Here is an 18,009-nt window from a genome sequence, read left to right as displayed (position 1 = left end):
ACCCTTAAAAACTAATTTAATTTTTTGAAAGGGTCATAGACGCTCATTTTTTAAAATATAAACTTAAACAATCTACTAGCCTGTAAGTTATAACTCTGTGGAGGTAATTTGCAAATCGCAAAACATCCGCTGCTCAGTGCGGAAGCAGCTTTAGCTGCCACGATTTGTGCACCTGCACCGAGATATCGCAAACGGCTTTAAAGAACTTGATGGCGGCATTTGCAGCAGATCAGAAGTTTGACAGGCAGAGAGGAGAAGACGGGTGGAGTAAAATCATTCCTAGCGAAGTATGGAGTAGGTGTCTGAGTGAGCCTTGTATTATAAGCTGTTCAGTAACAAGATTGTAGTTTGCAGAGTGATATTATTGAGATTAAATAAATGGGAGGAGGGGGCACATTTCTAGGGGTCTGTGGCCGTTTTCACTGCACAAATTGTCAAAGTAATAGTTAGCAAAAAACCCTATACAATCAATTAGTTCAATAGAATGAACCAATGAACTTGAATTTTGTTTCTGTGCTTTTAAGAGAACAGAAACAATATGTATTATACAATGCAAGAACAACAAGTTATATAATTGTCACGTGATCTTCATTTCACAATATAAGGCCAAAGAAATATTGGCTCTAAATAAGGTCGAGACAACCCTTCCAAAAAGGCCCCTCCAAGAACATGTCACTTTAATGATAGAGACTTATCGAGTGCCAGCAGTGATGTAAGCTGGGAAGGTGTGTTTTAAAGTAATGATGAGTAACATTTTCTATAAAAGAAGGACTTAATCAAATATAGATTGTCAATTGCCATTTGATACCCTGGGAGTAAGTCTGCTTCGTCCAGTACGGCTGTATCTATGTATAATATATTTTTAATACAAAATAGAAATATTATATTTTGGAAACCTGCTCATCTCATTTATTATTTAAAGAGAAGAATTAAAGAAAATTTTGCTTCAGCTCTCCGATGGCATAGACTGGGTCTGGTCAGGTTTAGCACCTACATATTGGACTTCGGCTGAGAAGCACAGGTCCAGGCGTACATAGAGCAATGTAGTTAAATGCTTTATTTTTCATACACACAAAATTTGCATTTGGAAGACAAGCCCGGATATATGATACTTTATGCCAATATCAAATATCCGGTATGTCCAGCATTATCTGTAATTAAAATCTTAATCTTACTTGAATGTAGATGCTCATCTGTGTCTTCTCTTTTGTGTATTGTGCCACTGGAGATAACATTGGCAGTTGCACTATCTCAGAGCTCATTCCTTGCTAGTAAAGGATGGTTCTTTTTAAAAAAGTTTCAACCCCCAACTCCCTGTCATTGTCATTGACATTAATATATCATTGATTAATATAAGCCATAAAGGAGGCTCAGCCAAGCAGTATTTTAGGAGAACTAAAACATTTATTTTGTTGAAAGAACAGATACTAAAATGGTAGTAAAGTTGGACATTGATGTGACTTTACAGCTTTTTCAGCAACCAGATTTCTTCACCTCTCCACACATATAGAGGCGCACATCTTGCTAGTGGGGGCTCCTGAGAGGGGGGGTAGGGGCACATTAATGTGCTCTGGGTTTACCATCCAGGCTCAGTGGTGCAGAACCTGTGCATTGGGTGTTATGTAAATGACTCCCTATATGTGTCACATTCCATTGTATGCCTTTTTGTATTGTATTATATATCTGCTTTATTCCAATAAATATAGCCGGTATATCCAGCATTATCTGTAATTACAATCTTAATCTTACCTGAATGTTGATGCTCATATGTGTCTTCTCCTTTGTGTTTTATGCCAATGGAGATTACATTGTCTGGTTCATCGTCCAGTAAATTGTCTGAGAGCTTATTCTCTGTTAGTAAAGGATGTTTCTTTTTAAATAAGTTACCTAAAAAAAAAGGAAACCGAACACAGTATTTAAGCAGAAATATAAATGGATAGAAAAACAATATATTTTCTCTTTAGGAAAATATATGTTGCCTATTTAGAGGACAATTAATGACATTTGATTATCAGTTCATAGGCTGCATGGTTCAGATACTTACTGAGACTGGGACCCTGTTCTACACAGCTCTGTAATGACCACTTTAGAAGAGAGGGACTGACACACATACTAATAGTAAGAGATTGAGTTGTGTCCCTATGTTTACTATGGGATACACTGAACTTTCAATTTAATCTTATTCAGACAATTGTATTTGTAAGTGCACTTTCACTCATGTAATACACATCCCTAATCACAGCCCCAATGTCCCTTCACTCAAGCAGGGTTAGAGAGAGAACACAAGGTAGGGGAGAATAAACTTAATGTTTTTGATGCTTGAAAATAAAAATAAAAAACTTAGACCTTCATTAGTCCTGTTTATATTTTGTTTATACCCTTAAAAACTAATTGCATTTTTGCAAAGGGTCATAGACGCTCATTTTTTAAGATATAGACTTAAACAATCTACTAGCTTGAAAGTTATAGTAACTCTGTGGAGGTAATTTGCAAATCGCAAAACATCCGCTGCTCAGTGCGGAAACAACTTTAGCTGCCTCGATTTGTGCACCTGCACCGAGATATCACTAATGGCTTTGAAGAGCTAGATGGCGGCATTTGCAGCAAATCAGAGGTTTGACAGACAGAGGGGAGAAGACGGGTGGAGTGAAGTCATTCCTAGCAAAGTATGGAGCAGGTGCCTGAGTGAGCCTTGTATTACAAGCTGTTCAGTAACAAGATTTTAGTTTGCAGAGTGACATCATTGACATTAAATAAATGGGAGGAGGGGGCACATTTCTAGGAGTCTGTGGCCGTTTTCACTGCACAAATGGGAATGAATTTTCCTTCAGCTCTCCGATAGCGTAGACTGGGTTTGGTCCTGTTTTGCACCTACATATTGGACTTCAGCTAAGAAGCGCAGGTCCTGGCGTACATAGAGCAATGTAATTATATGCTTTATATTTCATACACACAAATTTTTACTTGTAAGGCAACCCCCAATTGCCTCTCATTGTCATGATTAATATAAGCCATAAATGAGGCTCAGCCAAGCAGTATTTTAGGAGAACTGAAATAAGTATTTTATTGAAAGGACTGATACTAAAATGGTAGAAAAGTTGGACATTGATGTGACTTTACAGCTTCTACAGCCATCAGATTCCCCCCCCCCCCTCTCCACACATATAGAGGCGCACATCCTGATAGTGGGGGCTCCTGAGAGGGGGGGTAGGGGCACATTAATGTGCTCTGGTTTTACCATCCAAGCTCAGCGGTGCAGAACCTGTGCATTGGGTGTCATGTAAAGGTCCATTGATGTATATATCTACTTTATTCCTATATAATATATCTGTATGTCCAGCATTATCTGTAGTTAAAATCTTAATCTTACCTGAATGTTGATGCTCATCTGTGTCTTCTCCTTTGTGTTTTGTGCCACTGGAGATAACATTGTCAGGTGCATCGTCCAGGAAACTGTCTGAGATCTCATTCTCTGGTAGTAAAGGATGTTTCTTTTTACCTAGAAAAAGTAAACCGGACACATTATTTACACAGAAATATAAATGGATAGAAAAACAATATAATTTTTCTTTATGAAAAAATATGTTGCTTATTTAGAGGACAATTAATAAATTAGGCTTATCAATTCATATGCTGCATGGCTCAGATTCTTACTGAGACTAGGACCCTGCTCCACATGGTTCTGTAATGAACATTTTAGGAGGAAGGGGTGTGACACACATACCAGTACTAAAACTGCCTCCTCATGGACGGAGTTCTCCATCTATCCAATAAGGAGATGTATTTCATAACTTTCCTCAATAGTTCAGAGGTGAAAGATATGGATTTGTGTTCCTGTATTTACAATAGGACACACTTTGAACCTTCAATTTACTCTTATTCAGAAAATTGCATTTTTAGGTGCACTGTCACTCAGGTAACACACATCTCTAAACACAGCCCTAATGTCCCTTCATTCTCATTATTAATTTAAGCTAGTAATTAGGCTAAATTGAGTGATACTTTGTGTGAGGATGTGAGGTTCTTTATCTCACTTGGACTGACACCAGGTATAAATCTTACATTTATTTAAGTGTTAAAGGTACACTTAACAGTGAGGGACATCAACAGAACACAACAGCATAAAATACAATCACCAAGTGGGTAAGAGAGTCCGGCAAAGGGCAGGTTACAGTTCCCAAAGTAGATGGCTGGCAAAAGTCTCAACAGCACACAAATCCAATAGAGTCCTGATGGCAAGTTTACCCTGAACAGATCATCATAATAACTGTTAACTTATAACTTATAACTAATAACTGTTAACTTATTGTTATCATGATAACTGTTGGAACTAACAGCCCCCTGCACTGAGCCATCCTCTGATAGCATAAAACATATCCCAGGCAAAACCTTCCGACCTCCCTCAGGTGATATGGACTATGTAACCCCCACACTGTTAGAGTTCTTTAAGGTCTGATGAGGGACAAGGTAGGACTGGAAACAGAACAGTGGGATAGTAGTGGGAATTCCACATGATTACCATGGCATGCTGAACATCAACCTGTGAAGTGCTTTTTACATTCTGTGGGTAAGGAAACCTCACAGGTACTTTCAATCAATGAAGTCTATATCGCCATTTTGTTACGATCTATTTACCTGGCGTATTTTAAATATAACTGGTCCTATAATCCATTGCAATGTTTTAAATACATTTTAGCAATAGTTCACACAGTCTATAATAGAGGTCTAGCAGGTCACAATTGCAATGACAACAGAGGAAGTGTACACAGGGGAGTGGAACCTTTTTACTTGGTTCCTGGCACCCTGCTTTACACTTTGGGAGAAAATCTGATATAGAATTTAATTAAAAGGATAGTTCTAAAGTGGAAGGATGTTGAACTTTGATATGGCGTTTACAATTTTGCACTGTGCCCTTTCTAGATTTTTCCACAAGCTGCAAACTTTTGGTTTCCACAACACAGGAAGTCTACGTTAACATTGACGTGCGTTTAGTTGACTGATAGGTGTAGGATGAGAACAATTTCCATTAATTGTCCTGCAAACCTCATGAATGGCCTTCTGAAAGGCTGATATTTTCAGATAGGACCATTAGTGAGATATTGCTTAGGATAGTCTTGTAGACATGCAGATTATTGTATAGAAAATCTATATAGGGATTAGTTAGAAATAAGGAAATAGTTAAAAGGTAGCACTTGGTATGTCTTACCAATACCTTGTAATCTAAACCTGTGTTGTGTATTGTGTGTCTAGTATGTCACTACACTGATCCTGACTTCCAGGTAGTGTACCTTTGGTTTACTCATTTTAACATCATTATTTAATTTTTTAGAGTTTAAAATCTGCATAATCAACTCTTACTGTATCAATCACAGAACACTGTCACATTCAACAAAACCAAAAATCTCACCTTTACCATAGACGATGAGGACAACTAGAACAATAACTGAAGCACTAATAATCAAATACCAATGGTTTCTTTCAGTTTTCTCATTGTCACTGAGGACCCCTGAAAAATAAATGCAGTTTATGTTTAATTTATGCATGAACACATCAATGGAAATGATGCAAACAATATACAATATTTCAAAATGTTGGGCATATGGCCATTTTAATAATCTGCACATAATTCATAGTTAGCATTGCTTGCAACATGTTTCTAGGAGATGACAAACAGGAGTCAGTGTATTTTGTCGGAACAATTCAGGGATAAAGCATAAAGTTCTATTTATTCAAGGAATCTTTTTAGTAGTTGTATTTGAATTATACTATTGTATATTTACTAAACTAAATAGTTGATTCCTTCCCTTAGGAAAGATTCCATTGTATACATATATATAGTAGGTGAGTGATTATGATAAGTTATAATGTATCATGTATGGTATATTATAATAAAATTAGTCACTAGAGTATTATGTGATCATATAAACACACAAAGCTGTAGGCTGAGTGCCTATATAAAGATATTGGAACTATGACATCACTTCTAATATATTTAGTAACTAAACAATGCAGCCAAAATTACCTGATATTTATATGTCCGCAAAGTTGATGGGCATCAGGCATTGGACTATACATTCAACGGGACACTTTTTATACTGTCCAAGTAAATGATATGCATGAGAGCACATTAGATGTACACGTCTACCAATGGGATGAAGAAACATTTACAAATACAGATGTGACATGTGCAATAAGGATTTTTCTAATGTCTACTCTCATAGATGATTAATGTAAGGCATAAATAACACTTGATGAAGCAGGAAAACAATTGAAAAATTTTAATTAAAGAAGGGAGTTTGCTGAAAAGTGATAGTAGACATTTAAGTGATCCACAAATCGTTGTTTTCCATTGTTGCTCTTGCTAAAGGCAGAGTGTGTATGCATGTTATTTGATGGCAAATAGAAACCACATGGTCCATCTAGTGTACCTATTTTATTACTAAAAACATCAGACCTTACTTGATACTTAGCTTTTTTGTCAAACGTAGGACAGTCTTATATCTATCCCAAGCAGTTTTACATTTACAGTTTTAAATATTTTCCACCATATCAGCCTCTATCACCTCGGTTAGGAGGCTATTCTACAATTTTGCTACTCTTTCATTATAATGATAATTATACCTCAAAATTTCCCCTAAATCTCCAACCCTCCAGTTTTATTGCATGTCTTGTTCTAATAATTCTCTTCCTCAGTAAAATGCTTTCGTATTGTCCCTTTTAAAGTAATTTCTATATTTATGTCCACATCTGTCTTTCTGCTACTAATTTATCTTTCTATGCAACTAGCATCTAACTGGCCTTCACTGGTGTTTTGCTACATTGCCTAACATCATTTAAGTTTCCTAATATAGTGACTTCTATATCCCCTTCCTCAATACTTGTTTCCTTTTTTTCGTTAATACTATATTCAGCCTTTGGATTTTACGAGCCCCAAGTGCATTTTTGGCACTTTTCCACTAATTTATATCGATCTTCAAACATTTTGATCAACCCACTTGTGTGTCTACCCTGTTACATAGCATTGTGTCCTCTGCAAGAATGTATAATTTCCCCTCCATACTAGAACTATACGATTGATCCAATAGATCCTTGGTGTATTCCAAGCATTCCAATTGATTCATCAGCCTTTGATGAGGGACATTGTGGAAGCCATTCAAATCTAAATAACTTACATCGACAGCTCCAACTTGATCTACTATCTTAGTCATCCAGTCACAATATCAATAAGATTTGATTTACATGATCTTCCCCCAGTACGTCAATGCTGCTTGTTATTTTATAAATTGCTAAATTTGAGATATTCTAAGTTTCTTTCTTTTATGGGAGTTTCCATTTATAAAAAGGCAGATCTTCGGAAATAATGTGTTCTTTGAAAAATTCTAGTAATAATAATAATAATTCATAAATGTCAACATAGGGCCCGTTACATTTGTCTGCTCATGTTTTTCTCCAGACATTTTTTGCCCGAAATTACTTGGACTCTGAAAAAGTCATATAGACTAAAAACTTCATTCCCCAAAATTATTTTTTAAGACTGGATAAATTCTGTCAGTGGGATTAGTAAAGAAAAATGTGCAGTGTTTCCTGCATGAAATGAATCATATTAATACCATCTATAACAGGCCTGTCCAACCTGCGGCCCTCCAGGTGTTGTGAAACTACAAGCCCCAGCATGCTTTGCCAGTAGACAACCTGTTGATAGCTGGAAGGGCATGCTGGGACTTGTAGTTTCACAACATCTGGAGGGCCGCAGGTTGGACAGGCCTGATCTATAAAATGTTAACAATTAGTGAAGTTAAAACCTAAATGTATATTACCATCTAGTGATTTCTTTATTCTTGAATTTACACTCCTTGGCTTATCATGGTGAGGACATTTGTCTCCAGTTTCTGGTGAACACTCTGTGTGCTGGTCCTTAGTTCCTATGATCTCCTCAAAGTCCCTCTGTGATGAGGGTTTGTCAATGAGAACTGTTTTATCATCATCATCATCATCATTATTTCTTAAATATTCATGAACTAACAGGTTTTTGTCCAATTTATAGTTCTGTTTACCATCTACAAAGAGAAGAAAAAGACACAATCACTACGGTATGTATTTTATAACTGCTTAGATGTTTGAAGTTCAAACTCGGAGTTTGAGATAGAAATTTAAATATTAACCTCTCCCACAATATATAAATACATTGTTGAAATGTTATACAATTCTTTATTTCAGAAGTGTTTCTATTTATAAAAGGGAATATTTTCTGTCAACATAGGACCCATTACATATGTCTGCTTATGTTTTACCCTAGATATTTTCTGACTGGAATTACTTGGACTCATTAAAGGTCATTTAGCCAAAAGATTTAATTTCAACAAATAATATTTTTTAAGACTGGGTACATTTAGTCTGTGGGAATGGCAGGAGAAATGCATTAGATTTCTCAATTAAGTTAATCATATTAATGCAAACAATAATCTATAAAATATATAAAAGTTTTTAACAGATAGTGAATTTAATATCTAGATATATCTTACCATCTATTGATTGTTTTATTCTTGAGCTCACACCCCCAGTTTCTGTTAAACACTCGGTGTGTTGGTCCTTAGACCATGTGGTCTCCTTACCCAGTGAAAGTTCATCAAAATCTCTCTGTGTTGAGGGTTTCTCAGTGAGAATTGTATCATCATCATCATTATTATTGTTTAAAGATTCACGAGCCAACAGGCTTTTGTCAAACTTGTATTCATGTTTATCATCTAGAGAGAGGAGAAAAAGGGACGTCTGGATGTTGCACAGCAAATAATTGTTTAACATACTAGGGCTCAAGTTGATTGAGCCAGTTAAAAATTTTATCAAAACAGGCCCATTTCAACAACTTTATAAGAACCAAACTCAAAACGGTTGAAAATAATTACTTATTTGACCATTATGGTGTGTATTTTATAACTGCTAAGCTGTTAACTCAAATTTGATGTTTGACTTCTAAGGTTATAATAAAAGTAAAATTTTGCAGTTTTCAGTTAAAAACTTAAGTAAACAATAACAAGTTGCATGTTCTCTATGATCAGGCTTAAATGGCTTCATTTTATAGCATTTTTAACTTTTTTTAATACACATGGAAAACCTTTCTAAATATTATACAATGTTTGAATTTGCTTAAACATGATTGAATCTGTTCAGTTTATTTGACTGTATCTCAAATTTTCTAGTATATCTATTGCAAATTTTCAAACTGTAGAATCAGTTCACAAACCACTTTGAAACCGTTTTGAGCAGCACTAAATGTAAACGGTAAGGATTTAAAAGGTTTCCTTTTTTTCTATAATACTTCTTTTTTGACCTTCATATAATTTCTTAAATGATAATTAGGGGACAATAGAGCTCCCTTTATCACAAATATAACAATTTTAATTTCAGAGTTTTATTATTAAATTGATTTACCTGTATATATTGTTATGCTTTCTATATTAAATGTGCCTAGATTATGCAATAGCCATCCCACTAATGAAAGTAATGGACTACTACCAATTATTTTATTTTTTAAAAAAAGTAAATTAAATATATATATATATATATATTATGGGGCAATAAAAAGATCTGCCAAATTCTATTAAATTTGCTTAAATATGTGACATCTCTACCTCTTAATCTTTCACCCAAATCTGCCCACATCTGGAGAGGTACTCTTTTTATATTGAGAATGAAATTGAACATCTCACAATAGACACCAGTGTGCTGAGTGGTGGAAAACAGATGCACAACATGAATGTACAGCTCATAAGGGCTGGTGAAGAAATCTCCAGTCAATATCTGCACTAAATACTGTAGCTTTTTCCTTCTCATCCCACAGATGCCAACTTGAGATCAACAAAGTTCCTGCACTAATAGTCATGAATCAAATCCACTATAGGAATTTGCAAATGATTACATTTCTGCCATTAAGAATTGGACCTGTTTATATATTCTATTATAATAATATATCTCTACTATCATACAAATACAGTGCTAATCACTCAATATATATTTAAATAAAAAATGGAAAAAATCCATCACTTAAACAACTTGGTAAACGTAGCGGGTTCTGATTCCAGCTCTCCCCGCCACTAATGACATAATTGTGATTTGATCATAATCTTTGTCATTTCAATTTGATGTATATGGTATTGTTTAATTATACAATGTTATCTTTCTTAGTTTTCTTTGTTCACAGCTAATTTCTCATATGCATAAGAGTAGCTCATTGTGTATTAACAAATTGCATTTTGCAAGTCTTGCACCTGTTCTCTTTAAGCAATCAAATAATTAGAAGGAAAAGTAGGGATCAGGAGAGACTTTTGGGGACCACCTATAGCTTCCTACAGTTTGTAAATAAAGTCACACTCTCCCACTAAAATGTCTTTATCCACAAACAGAACATAAAACCAACAAACTTAAATTGCGCATTCTTATACCGCCCCATCTAATGTCCCTATTTTAAGCGCATTGGAGAAAATAAAGTTTCATGTTACTTATATTTATAAAGACTCACGTGACGCACGGACACCCAGGAGTATGCAGAAGACAGTTACAAGGCATTTCAACCATGTTTTCTTATGAATTTTGTTTTGGCTTTGAGCTGAAATAAGGAAACAGCTGATTCAGATAATGTTGCATTCTTCCATATTATGACAATAATATATTTAACCCCTTCACCGTCAAGGCTTTTCTCACCCTTGTGATGAGCACTTTTGGGATCATCGCATTTTTATTTAATACCTGCCGATCAAAAAAGAATCAGCAGGAAACAAATAAACAGGGAGAAGCCTATAGAGGACATGAGGGAATAAGGACAGGCTGGAAATATGGGAGAGACAGACAGGTGGAAAATATAGGGGGTCAATGAAGAGACAGGGGGCAGCATATTGCTTTCTTTTCAGTAAAACCTTTTTGGTATCTTTTACAAAAACATATTTGGCCTCATTCAGAGTGAGATGTACGTCAGTTTGCGCAGTGTATCTTGCATTTTTTCACATGCAATTGCGAACATTTGCGAACTGATTCTGACTGTGAAAAAGACTCAGATGCGAATAACACCCAAGTCACATGTCGGTACCTGGGAACAGGTTAATTTAGAAAGTCACAAAAATAACATAAACGTAGATTTTCATTTAAACCGTAAGGAGCCACCTTATTTAAACAATGTATCCAAGCAGATTTAAGTTTCATCAGCATATTGTCTATGTCTCCTGCTCTATAGGGAACTGGAAGGTGATCAATCATTTTATACCAAAGCATAGTCATACAGTGTCTTGTATTTAAAAAGTGTCTGGCTACTGGTTTTTGGACTGTTTTGTCCAGAGCCATTCTGATAGTGGACCTGTGTAAAGCCATCCTTTCTTCCAATTGTCGTGATGTTTTGCCAACATAATAGAGAGCACATGGGCACATGATGATATAAAGCACAAGTGTACTATTACAGGATAACGTGAGATTGATTTTATACTCTTTGCCAGAGGCTTGATGTTTAAATGGGCTTCTAGTCTCCCAATATCTGCACATGATGCAATTGGGGCATTTAAAGTTACTTCTTATAGTTTTTATGAAACGGTATATTCTCTCTGTTTGTTTAATGTTGGTTAGGTCTGTAGGCATAACTAGGTATTTGATGTTGTGACTCCGTTTATAGCAGACCATAGTGGACAAGGTTTTTATACAGGATAGTTCAGGATCTGACTATACGATAGACCATAAGAAGTTAGTAAATTTGACAACCATGTGGCTTTTGGTGCAATAACATTGTACCCATGGCAACCTATTAACTGTTTTTTCTTACATCTTTGCATCTTTGAAATCTTCAAAACTTTAGGCTTAATTTTCTCTAATGATTGTTTAGAGTATCCCCATTGTAAGAATTTATTGATCATTAAATTAATTTCTGTGTGAGCATCTTCCATCAAACTTGTTATGTGGTGTACCCCAGTGGCGGGACTTCCATTGGTGCAGCAGGTGTGGTGCACAGGAGCCCTTGGAGATATTGGGGCCCACTGCATGGAGAACTAGCGAGCTGTGAGCTCTTGTTCCCTCCTGCCTGCTTTCCTGCACCGGGGCCCACAACTTGCTAGTTCCGCCTCTGGTGTACCCGCAATGGTTATGAATAGCATTAACCTTGTTTGAGAGCCAAAATATGATCGCTATTGACTTAAAGGATGGTGTTTCTATCCGTGGGTTTATGATATATGGTTGTTCTTATCTTTTGGCCTTATTTCATGTCCATATAATCGATTTCCTGTGTGTCACATTCATAAGTGAAATTAATGTCAGAATCAGAAGTGTTGATAGATTTAAACAGATCTTTGAATGTATCACTGCTGCCCATCCAAATTATAAAGTGTTCTTCTATATATCAGGTATAGGAGAGTAATTTTATCTGTAAATTTTTTTTATTTTTGTTTTTGTCATCCATCAATGAAGAAAGCATTCCTGTTCAATGTGAGCTACAATAGTTACATGAAGAAGTTTACCTGCGGATCCTCATTCACAGGATTATAAGCAGAATATTGCTGTTGTTAGACTCTCTTTGTGTGGGATGTACAAACTGCTTCATCTAGCGAGCATAAAATACTATGCGGGGGTAAAGGTGGTAAATTCTGTAATTTGAGAATAAATGAAGTAGTATCTTTGAGATAAGTAGGCTGTTTCTGGACACATGGTTGTAAAAAATAATCCAAATAGGTTGCTATGGGCTGGTATAAGGATTTTCAGGCCCATATAAAGGTCTGCCTGGTGGTTCAACTGTATTCTACTGTATTTTAGGAACTGTGTACAATAATGGCTTCATAGGAAACTTTTGAATCAATGCATCACAAGAAGATTTAGAGATGATATTGTTATCAGTAGCTTCAATGATAATAAGATCCAATTCCTTTTTGTATATGATAGACGGGTCACCTTGCAGCTTAGAGTACACTTTAATATAATTTAATTGACAATAGATTTATATTTGGTGGCATCTTGTACAACAATGGCACCCCCTTATCAGCTGGACGAATAACTGTGTAGTTGTTATTAATAAGATCCTTAACCTCATTATGAGAGAGATTAGATCATTTGGCTGCTTTTATTCTTTCTTTATTAACTGAGTTTTCCAAAACTCTTGTGAAGCTTTTTATAGACACTTTATTCAATTGTAGATCTATGCTTAATATTGGGACATTGTGCTGCAGTAATTCATTCTTCTGGCAAGGAATTTGCTTATGCATAATATTTATTACCCTGTAGGTGCTGCTTCATCTGTAAAATATCTCTAGTACTTTCTAGTATTGTTGATTAAGTTGCTTCTTGTACGTGTGTGTAAGATCTATAGATCTTGCTGTGTTTCTTAACTTTATGTAGACAAAATAACTAGCACAGCTCTCTATTAAGTTTATAATTTCTCACGCCCATGTTTTCACTTTAAATGCACATAACATTGATCCAATGATATTTGTGATGCTAGCATCTTAATGAATGCTTTCACAATCTTTTATAATAAATGTAGCATATTACAGTCAATCCACGGGAGTTGTTTACATTATGTAGTTTACTCTGGTTGCCAAGAAAGAATTGTCCAACACAGACGAGCCGTTGAGTGACTTCAGGAGTCGTTTGTACACCTGATTGGCTGTATATGAGCTGTTGGGAGTGGCTTCTCATGGCAGTGCAACCTGGAAGAGCCTAGTGGGACAGGCAGAAGGGGCAGTTTGGATGGCACGGGTACAGGTGCAGGGTAAGTTAATTAATTCACTTTATAAAGCGTTCATGTCTGCTCAGTGTTCACATTACATCCCTGATGAAAGTTGTTTGAAGCTGTAACGTTAGAATGGTTGCATAAACACCTATTTCTGCTATACCTTGGTGGTGAAAATCCTTCAGTTCCGCCTCACTTCATTCCAATATATAGCACTGTCTTGAATGAGGGGATTGCAGAGGAAGCCAACTGGGCAAAGTACCTACCGACTTCGAAATTGAAGTGCCTGCCTCGTGGATATATATATATATATATAATTTTTTAAAGGTACTTTTTATGTTATATATACTCATAGAATCCACATAGTATTGCATGTACATAGCCTATCTATAGTATACTTTGGTGGAGGAAATGTTGCAATATCCCTGTCAAAATCCTATTCTAGCGTCTGCCAATTATATATACATATATATATACAAGTTAACCCATGCATGATACTCATGCATTCTAGTCAAATCAAGCTACTTAAGGTGTTAAAAAGGTTCTTGTCATGCATTTGGGCCATAGCCCAGGCCTCAACCACCAACCACTCCTCACTGTCACCCCCGGCAACCACCAACCACTCCCAACTGTCACCCCCGGCAACCACCAACCACTCCCAACTGTCACTTCTCCTTCAAGAAATATATATATATATTTTTTAAATCTTTATAAACACTTTTAACAATTAACAAATTAAATTAACAAATTAAAAACATCTTAGTATACCAAATTTCAGCCCTTTCTGAATTTTTTTTTCCACACACACACACTAAGAATTTGGTAGGTCAGTGTATAACTCGGCCCAGCAGGTGGGGCTACAGCTTGATTTTATTTTTTTCACACACACACACAGACAGACAGACTAACACACGCCACTAGACATTTATATTATATATATATATATATATATATATATATATATATATATATATATGCATGCATACATTCATAGATATTTCACACATCCATATGTACTACTTACAAATATAGGTAATACATATATAATATATGCATATATATATATATATATATATATATATACACACACACACACACACACACACACACATATGTGCATATATATATATATATATATATATATATATATATATATATACTGTGGTTGAAGTGGGCTGATATATGGTGGTATGGAATACGGTCACTTCTCCTACTGCCTTCATTCTGAAACTATTAAATTCCAGTCACTTACATCATTACCATTACATCTTCCATAACGCCACTTCACACTGTGCATACATAAGTACATACTTACATATATAATACATATATACATACATACATGCATAATACAGAATATTTGTGCATTTCTTACCTCTCTGCATTTCCAGATGTACAGAGGATTCTCAGTATAGATGAATATCAGTAGCCGCCTTCACCTGTTTTCTAGATTTGGGCTTTCTGCACCTTTCCCTCTTGATTATAATGTTAATTTTTCATGTTTTTCTACTCAGCGTAATTTATACTATTATGTAGTTACTATTTTGCATTTAGCTCTTTGCAAACTCCCTCTTACTTTCTCTCAAAGCTGTTGCTTTCTCTTTAGTCTTGTAGTTGCACTCTGTTCTTCTATCTCATGGGATTGTGTTTGTTGGTTTTACAATGTAGCAGCTTAATTATTAATAGTTTACGTGCAAAACTCATTTCTGAATCTTTTGCTATACACTAACATAATAAACAAGCAGACAGTGAGTTTCCTTTTTGAATACTTAACACTTACACTGATTTGTTTGGAGCTCTTATTGCCTTGTGCTATTATATGGAACTCCTTGGTGGCTTCCAATAGTCATATACTGTATTTTACAATAGGTTGTAAGGTATTCCCATTGTCCTCCCCCTAATGATTTTTCCATTTGTGACATTATGCATTGGCTGGATTTGCAGCTGAGTGCAGCTCCTACAATACATGGAACCTACTTAGGGACTAAAGTTGTGTGATATGGACCCTATGACTAAACAAGTCTGTGTGATTGACTGAATTAGGAACATATATAAAAGTGACACAGTTAAACTTCTGTACTGTGAAAACTGAACCCTCTTTCTGCATTCTGATGTTTACAATTGTTTTTATAATATGGAGCTAAAAGGGTTGGAAGCTCAGGGTAACATTTCTGCAAGAAATACGCAGAGAAATTGGCAACTTTTTGCTGGCACAAACTATGCACACGTATAGTGTCACATAGAACCAGCTGTAATACATACTATTGTTGATCTACATATCCACAATAGTACTTAATGATTTATTACTCTACACTATTACCCTGGCACCCACTATCCCAGGGGTGACATGATGGTTTGTCTTAGGGTGTGCCTTCAATGCTGGGTCTGGTTTCACATTATGACATAGACAGTCCACATTAAAGGTCTCCCTATTATAGTTTGAGTAGCCAGGCCTAGCATAGCCTAGTATGTGTTGCAGCTTTTGCAGGGATCCCCACGCTCATTGTCCCCCTGATTTTGCAGGTGCCTGTCCAGGCTATAGCTGTGATGCTGGTTACCAATCTGAAGGGCACACTGCCCATTTTAATAATTTATTCTATGAACTTTCCACAAAATCAATGGGAAATCCAGTGTTATATCTGTTGGTAGAATTTAACGTTTCTTACTGAATGTAAGAAATAGTAATTGAGACTTGATGCTTTGGGAAACATCGCCAATGTGATGTGATGTGTTTCCTTAAAGTGTCCCGGCACATTACATAATGGCAGCATGCCATGTCTGTTCCCAGTTTACTGAACACTGAACACTGCATACAATTCTTCACAATGTAGTTGAACAGTTTTCTGTAGCATATTTTTGCCTTTGAGGTTTAAAAAAAGAAAGAGTTTCCTCTACAGAACTATTTCACAGGTAGAGGAAAATTATGCATAATAGTGTAATTGTCGTCCCAACACACCCATGTTATTAACCTCACTTCAAAACTGCTTAGAACATGCTCAATAGAGCTCTGGATGAACAGCACAAATCGTAACAATCTAGGCACACTTGTATAAGTGGAAGTGCATTGCCATTTTATGTCTGTAAATGACCATGCCGGCATAAAAATGCTAAGACATAATAACAAGCATTTTTATCTGGCGTGGCAACACCATCACAGTGGCCTAGTGGTTAGCACGTCTGCCTCACAGCACTGGGGTCATGAGTTCGATTCCCGACCATGGCCTTATCTGTGTGGAGTTTGTATGTTCTCCCTGTGTTTGCGTGGGTTTCCTCCGGGTGCTCCGGTTTCCTCCCACACTCCAAAAAAACATACTGGTAGGTTAATTGGCTGCAATAAAAAAAAAAAAAATTGACCCTAGTCTCTGTCTGTCTCCCTCTCTGTCTGTCTTTGTGTGAGTGTGTGTATATATTAGGGAATTTAGACTGTAAGCTCCAATGGGGCAGGGACTGATGTGAATGAGTTCTCTGTACAGCGCTGCGGAATTAGTGGCGCTATATAAATAAATGATGATGATGATGATGATGATGATAATAACAAGCATTTTTATCTGGCGTGGCAACACCATCCTAAAGCACACGTTCATTTGAATAGTATTTTTTTTTTTTTAAAAGTAGCATTTTTTAGGTTCTAAATTTCCATATTGTCAGTAAGATTTACTTGTGATGATGAAATTACTTGTGTGTCTGCTCTGGGTGTGTTTGGGAGTACCAACATTTATTGGTTTATTGATACCTGTCATGTGATGACAGAGATTAATAATTCTGTATCTTATGTTCTGTATGTTTTTATTCCATGATGAAAGTGCTAAGACACGAAGAGGCAGACAAACAAATTTTCAGCTTTATTTACACCTGCATTAATTATATAATTTGATGCTGACAACAGACACTTCTTGCTTTGATAACTTTGCTTTTATTGTTCACATCAAAAATAACACACCACTTTTTTGTCAGGATAATACCAGATGACCCCTAACTCTTGCTATACACACCTCTCCTGCCTAGGCACCGGACAGCTAGCTGGCATCAGTCATGTCACACAAATGAACAATACAGGTTTAAATACAATAAATGCCACCCTGTAGTCTAATTATCTCATTAGACCCATGAGGTACACCTGTGTATATTAAACCTAGGAGACTCACAAATTTAACCCTGTCTGCAGTTTGTACCTGCAGACACTTTGGGAAATCTCCTGTCCCTATACAGGGCAGATATGCTAAATAACCCTCTTTCTCACAATAAATACATTGAAGACTTTGGATGTAGGGTAAGGACTCTCGTCCTCAGTGGTAACAATATAACATAACAAGCCA

The 18,009-nt window shown here is 36.0% G+C and overlaps 1 protein-coding gene across 1 annotated transcript in view; it reads right to left on the bottom strand.

The window, feature by feature from the left end:
* LOC142098433 (interferon-induced very large GTPase 1-like) overlaps positions 1 to 18,009 on the bottom strand; it is a 55,787-nt gene that overhangs the window by 9,730 nt on the left and 28,048 nt on the right. Inside the window, exons 2-6 of the mRNA XM_075181280.1 lie at positions 8,523 to 8,744; positions 7,818 to 8,057; positions 5,408 to 5,506; positions 3,371 to 3,499; positions 1,750 to 1,887 (exon numbers count right to left, since the gene is read on the bottom strand). Of these exons, the coding sequence (XP_075037381.1) occupies positions 1,750 to 1,887; positions 3,371 to 3,499; positions 5,408 to 5,506; positions 7,818 to 8,057; positions 8,523 to 8,744 (828 nt within the window). The remainder of the gene's footprint in view (positions 1 to 1,749; positions 1,888 to 3,370; positions 3,500 to 5,407; positions 5,507 to 7,817; positions 8,058 to 8,522; positions 8,745 to 18,009) is intronic.

The sequence above is a fragment of the Mixophyes fleayi genome, chromosome 7 (genome assembly GCF_038048845.1).
Source record: "Mixophyes fleayi isolate aMixFle1 chromosome 7, aMixFle1.hap1, whole genome shotgun sequence".
Lineage (NCBI taxonomy): Eukaryota > Metazoa > Chordata > Amphibia > Anura > Limnodynastidae > Mixophyes > Mixophyes fleayi.
This window is presented reverse-complemented; position numbering and strand designations above follow the sequence as displayed.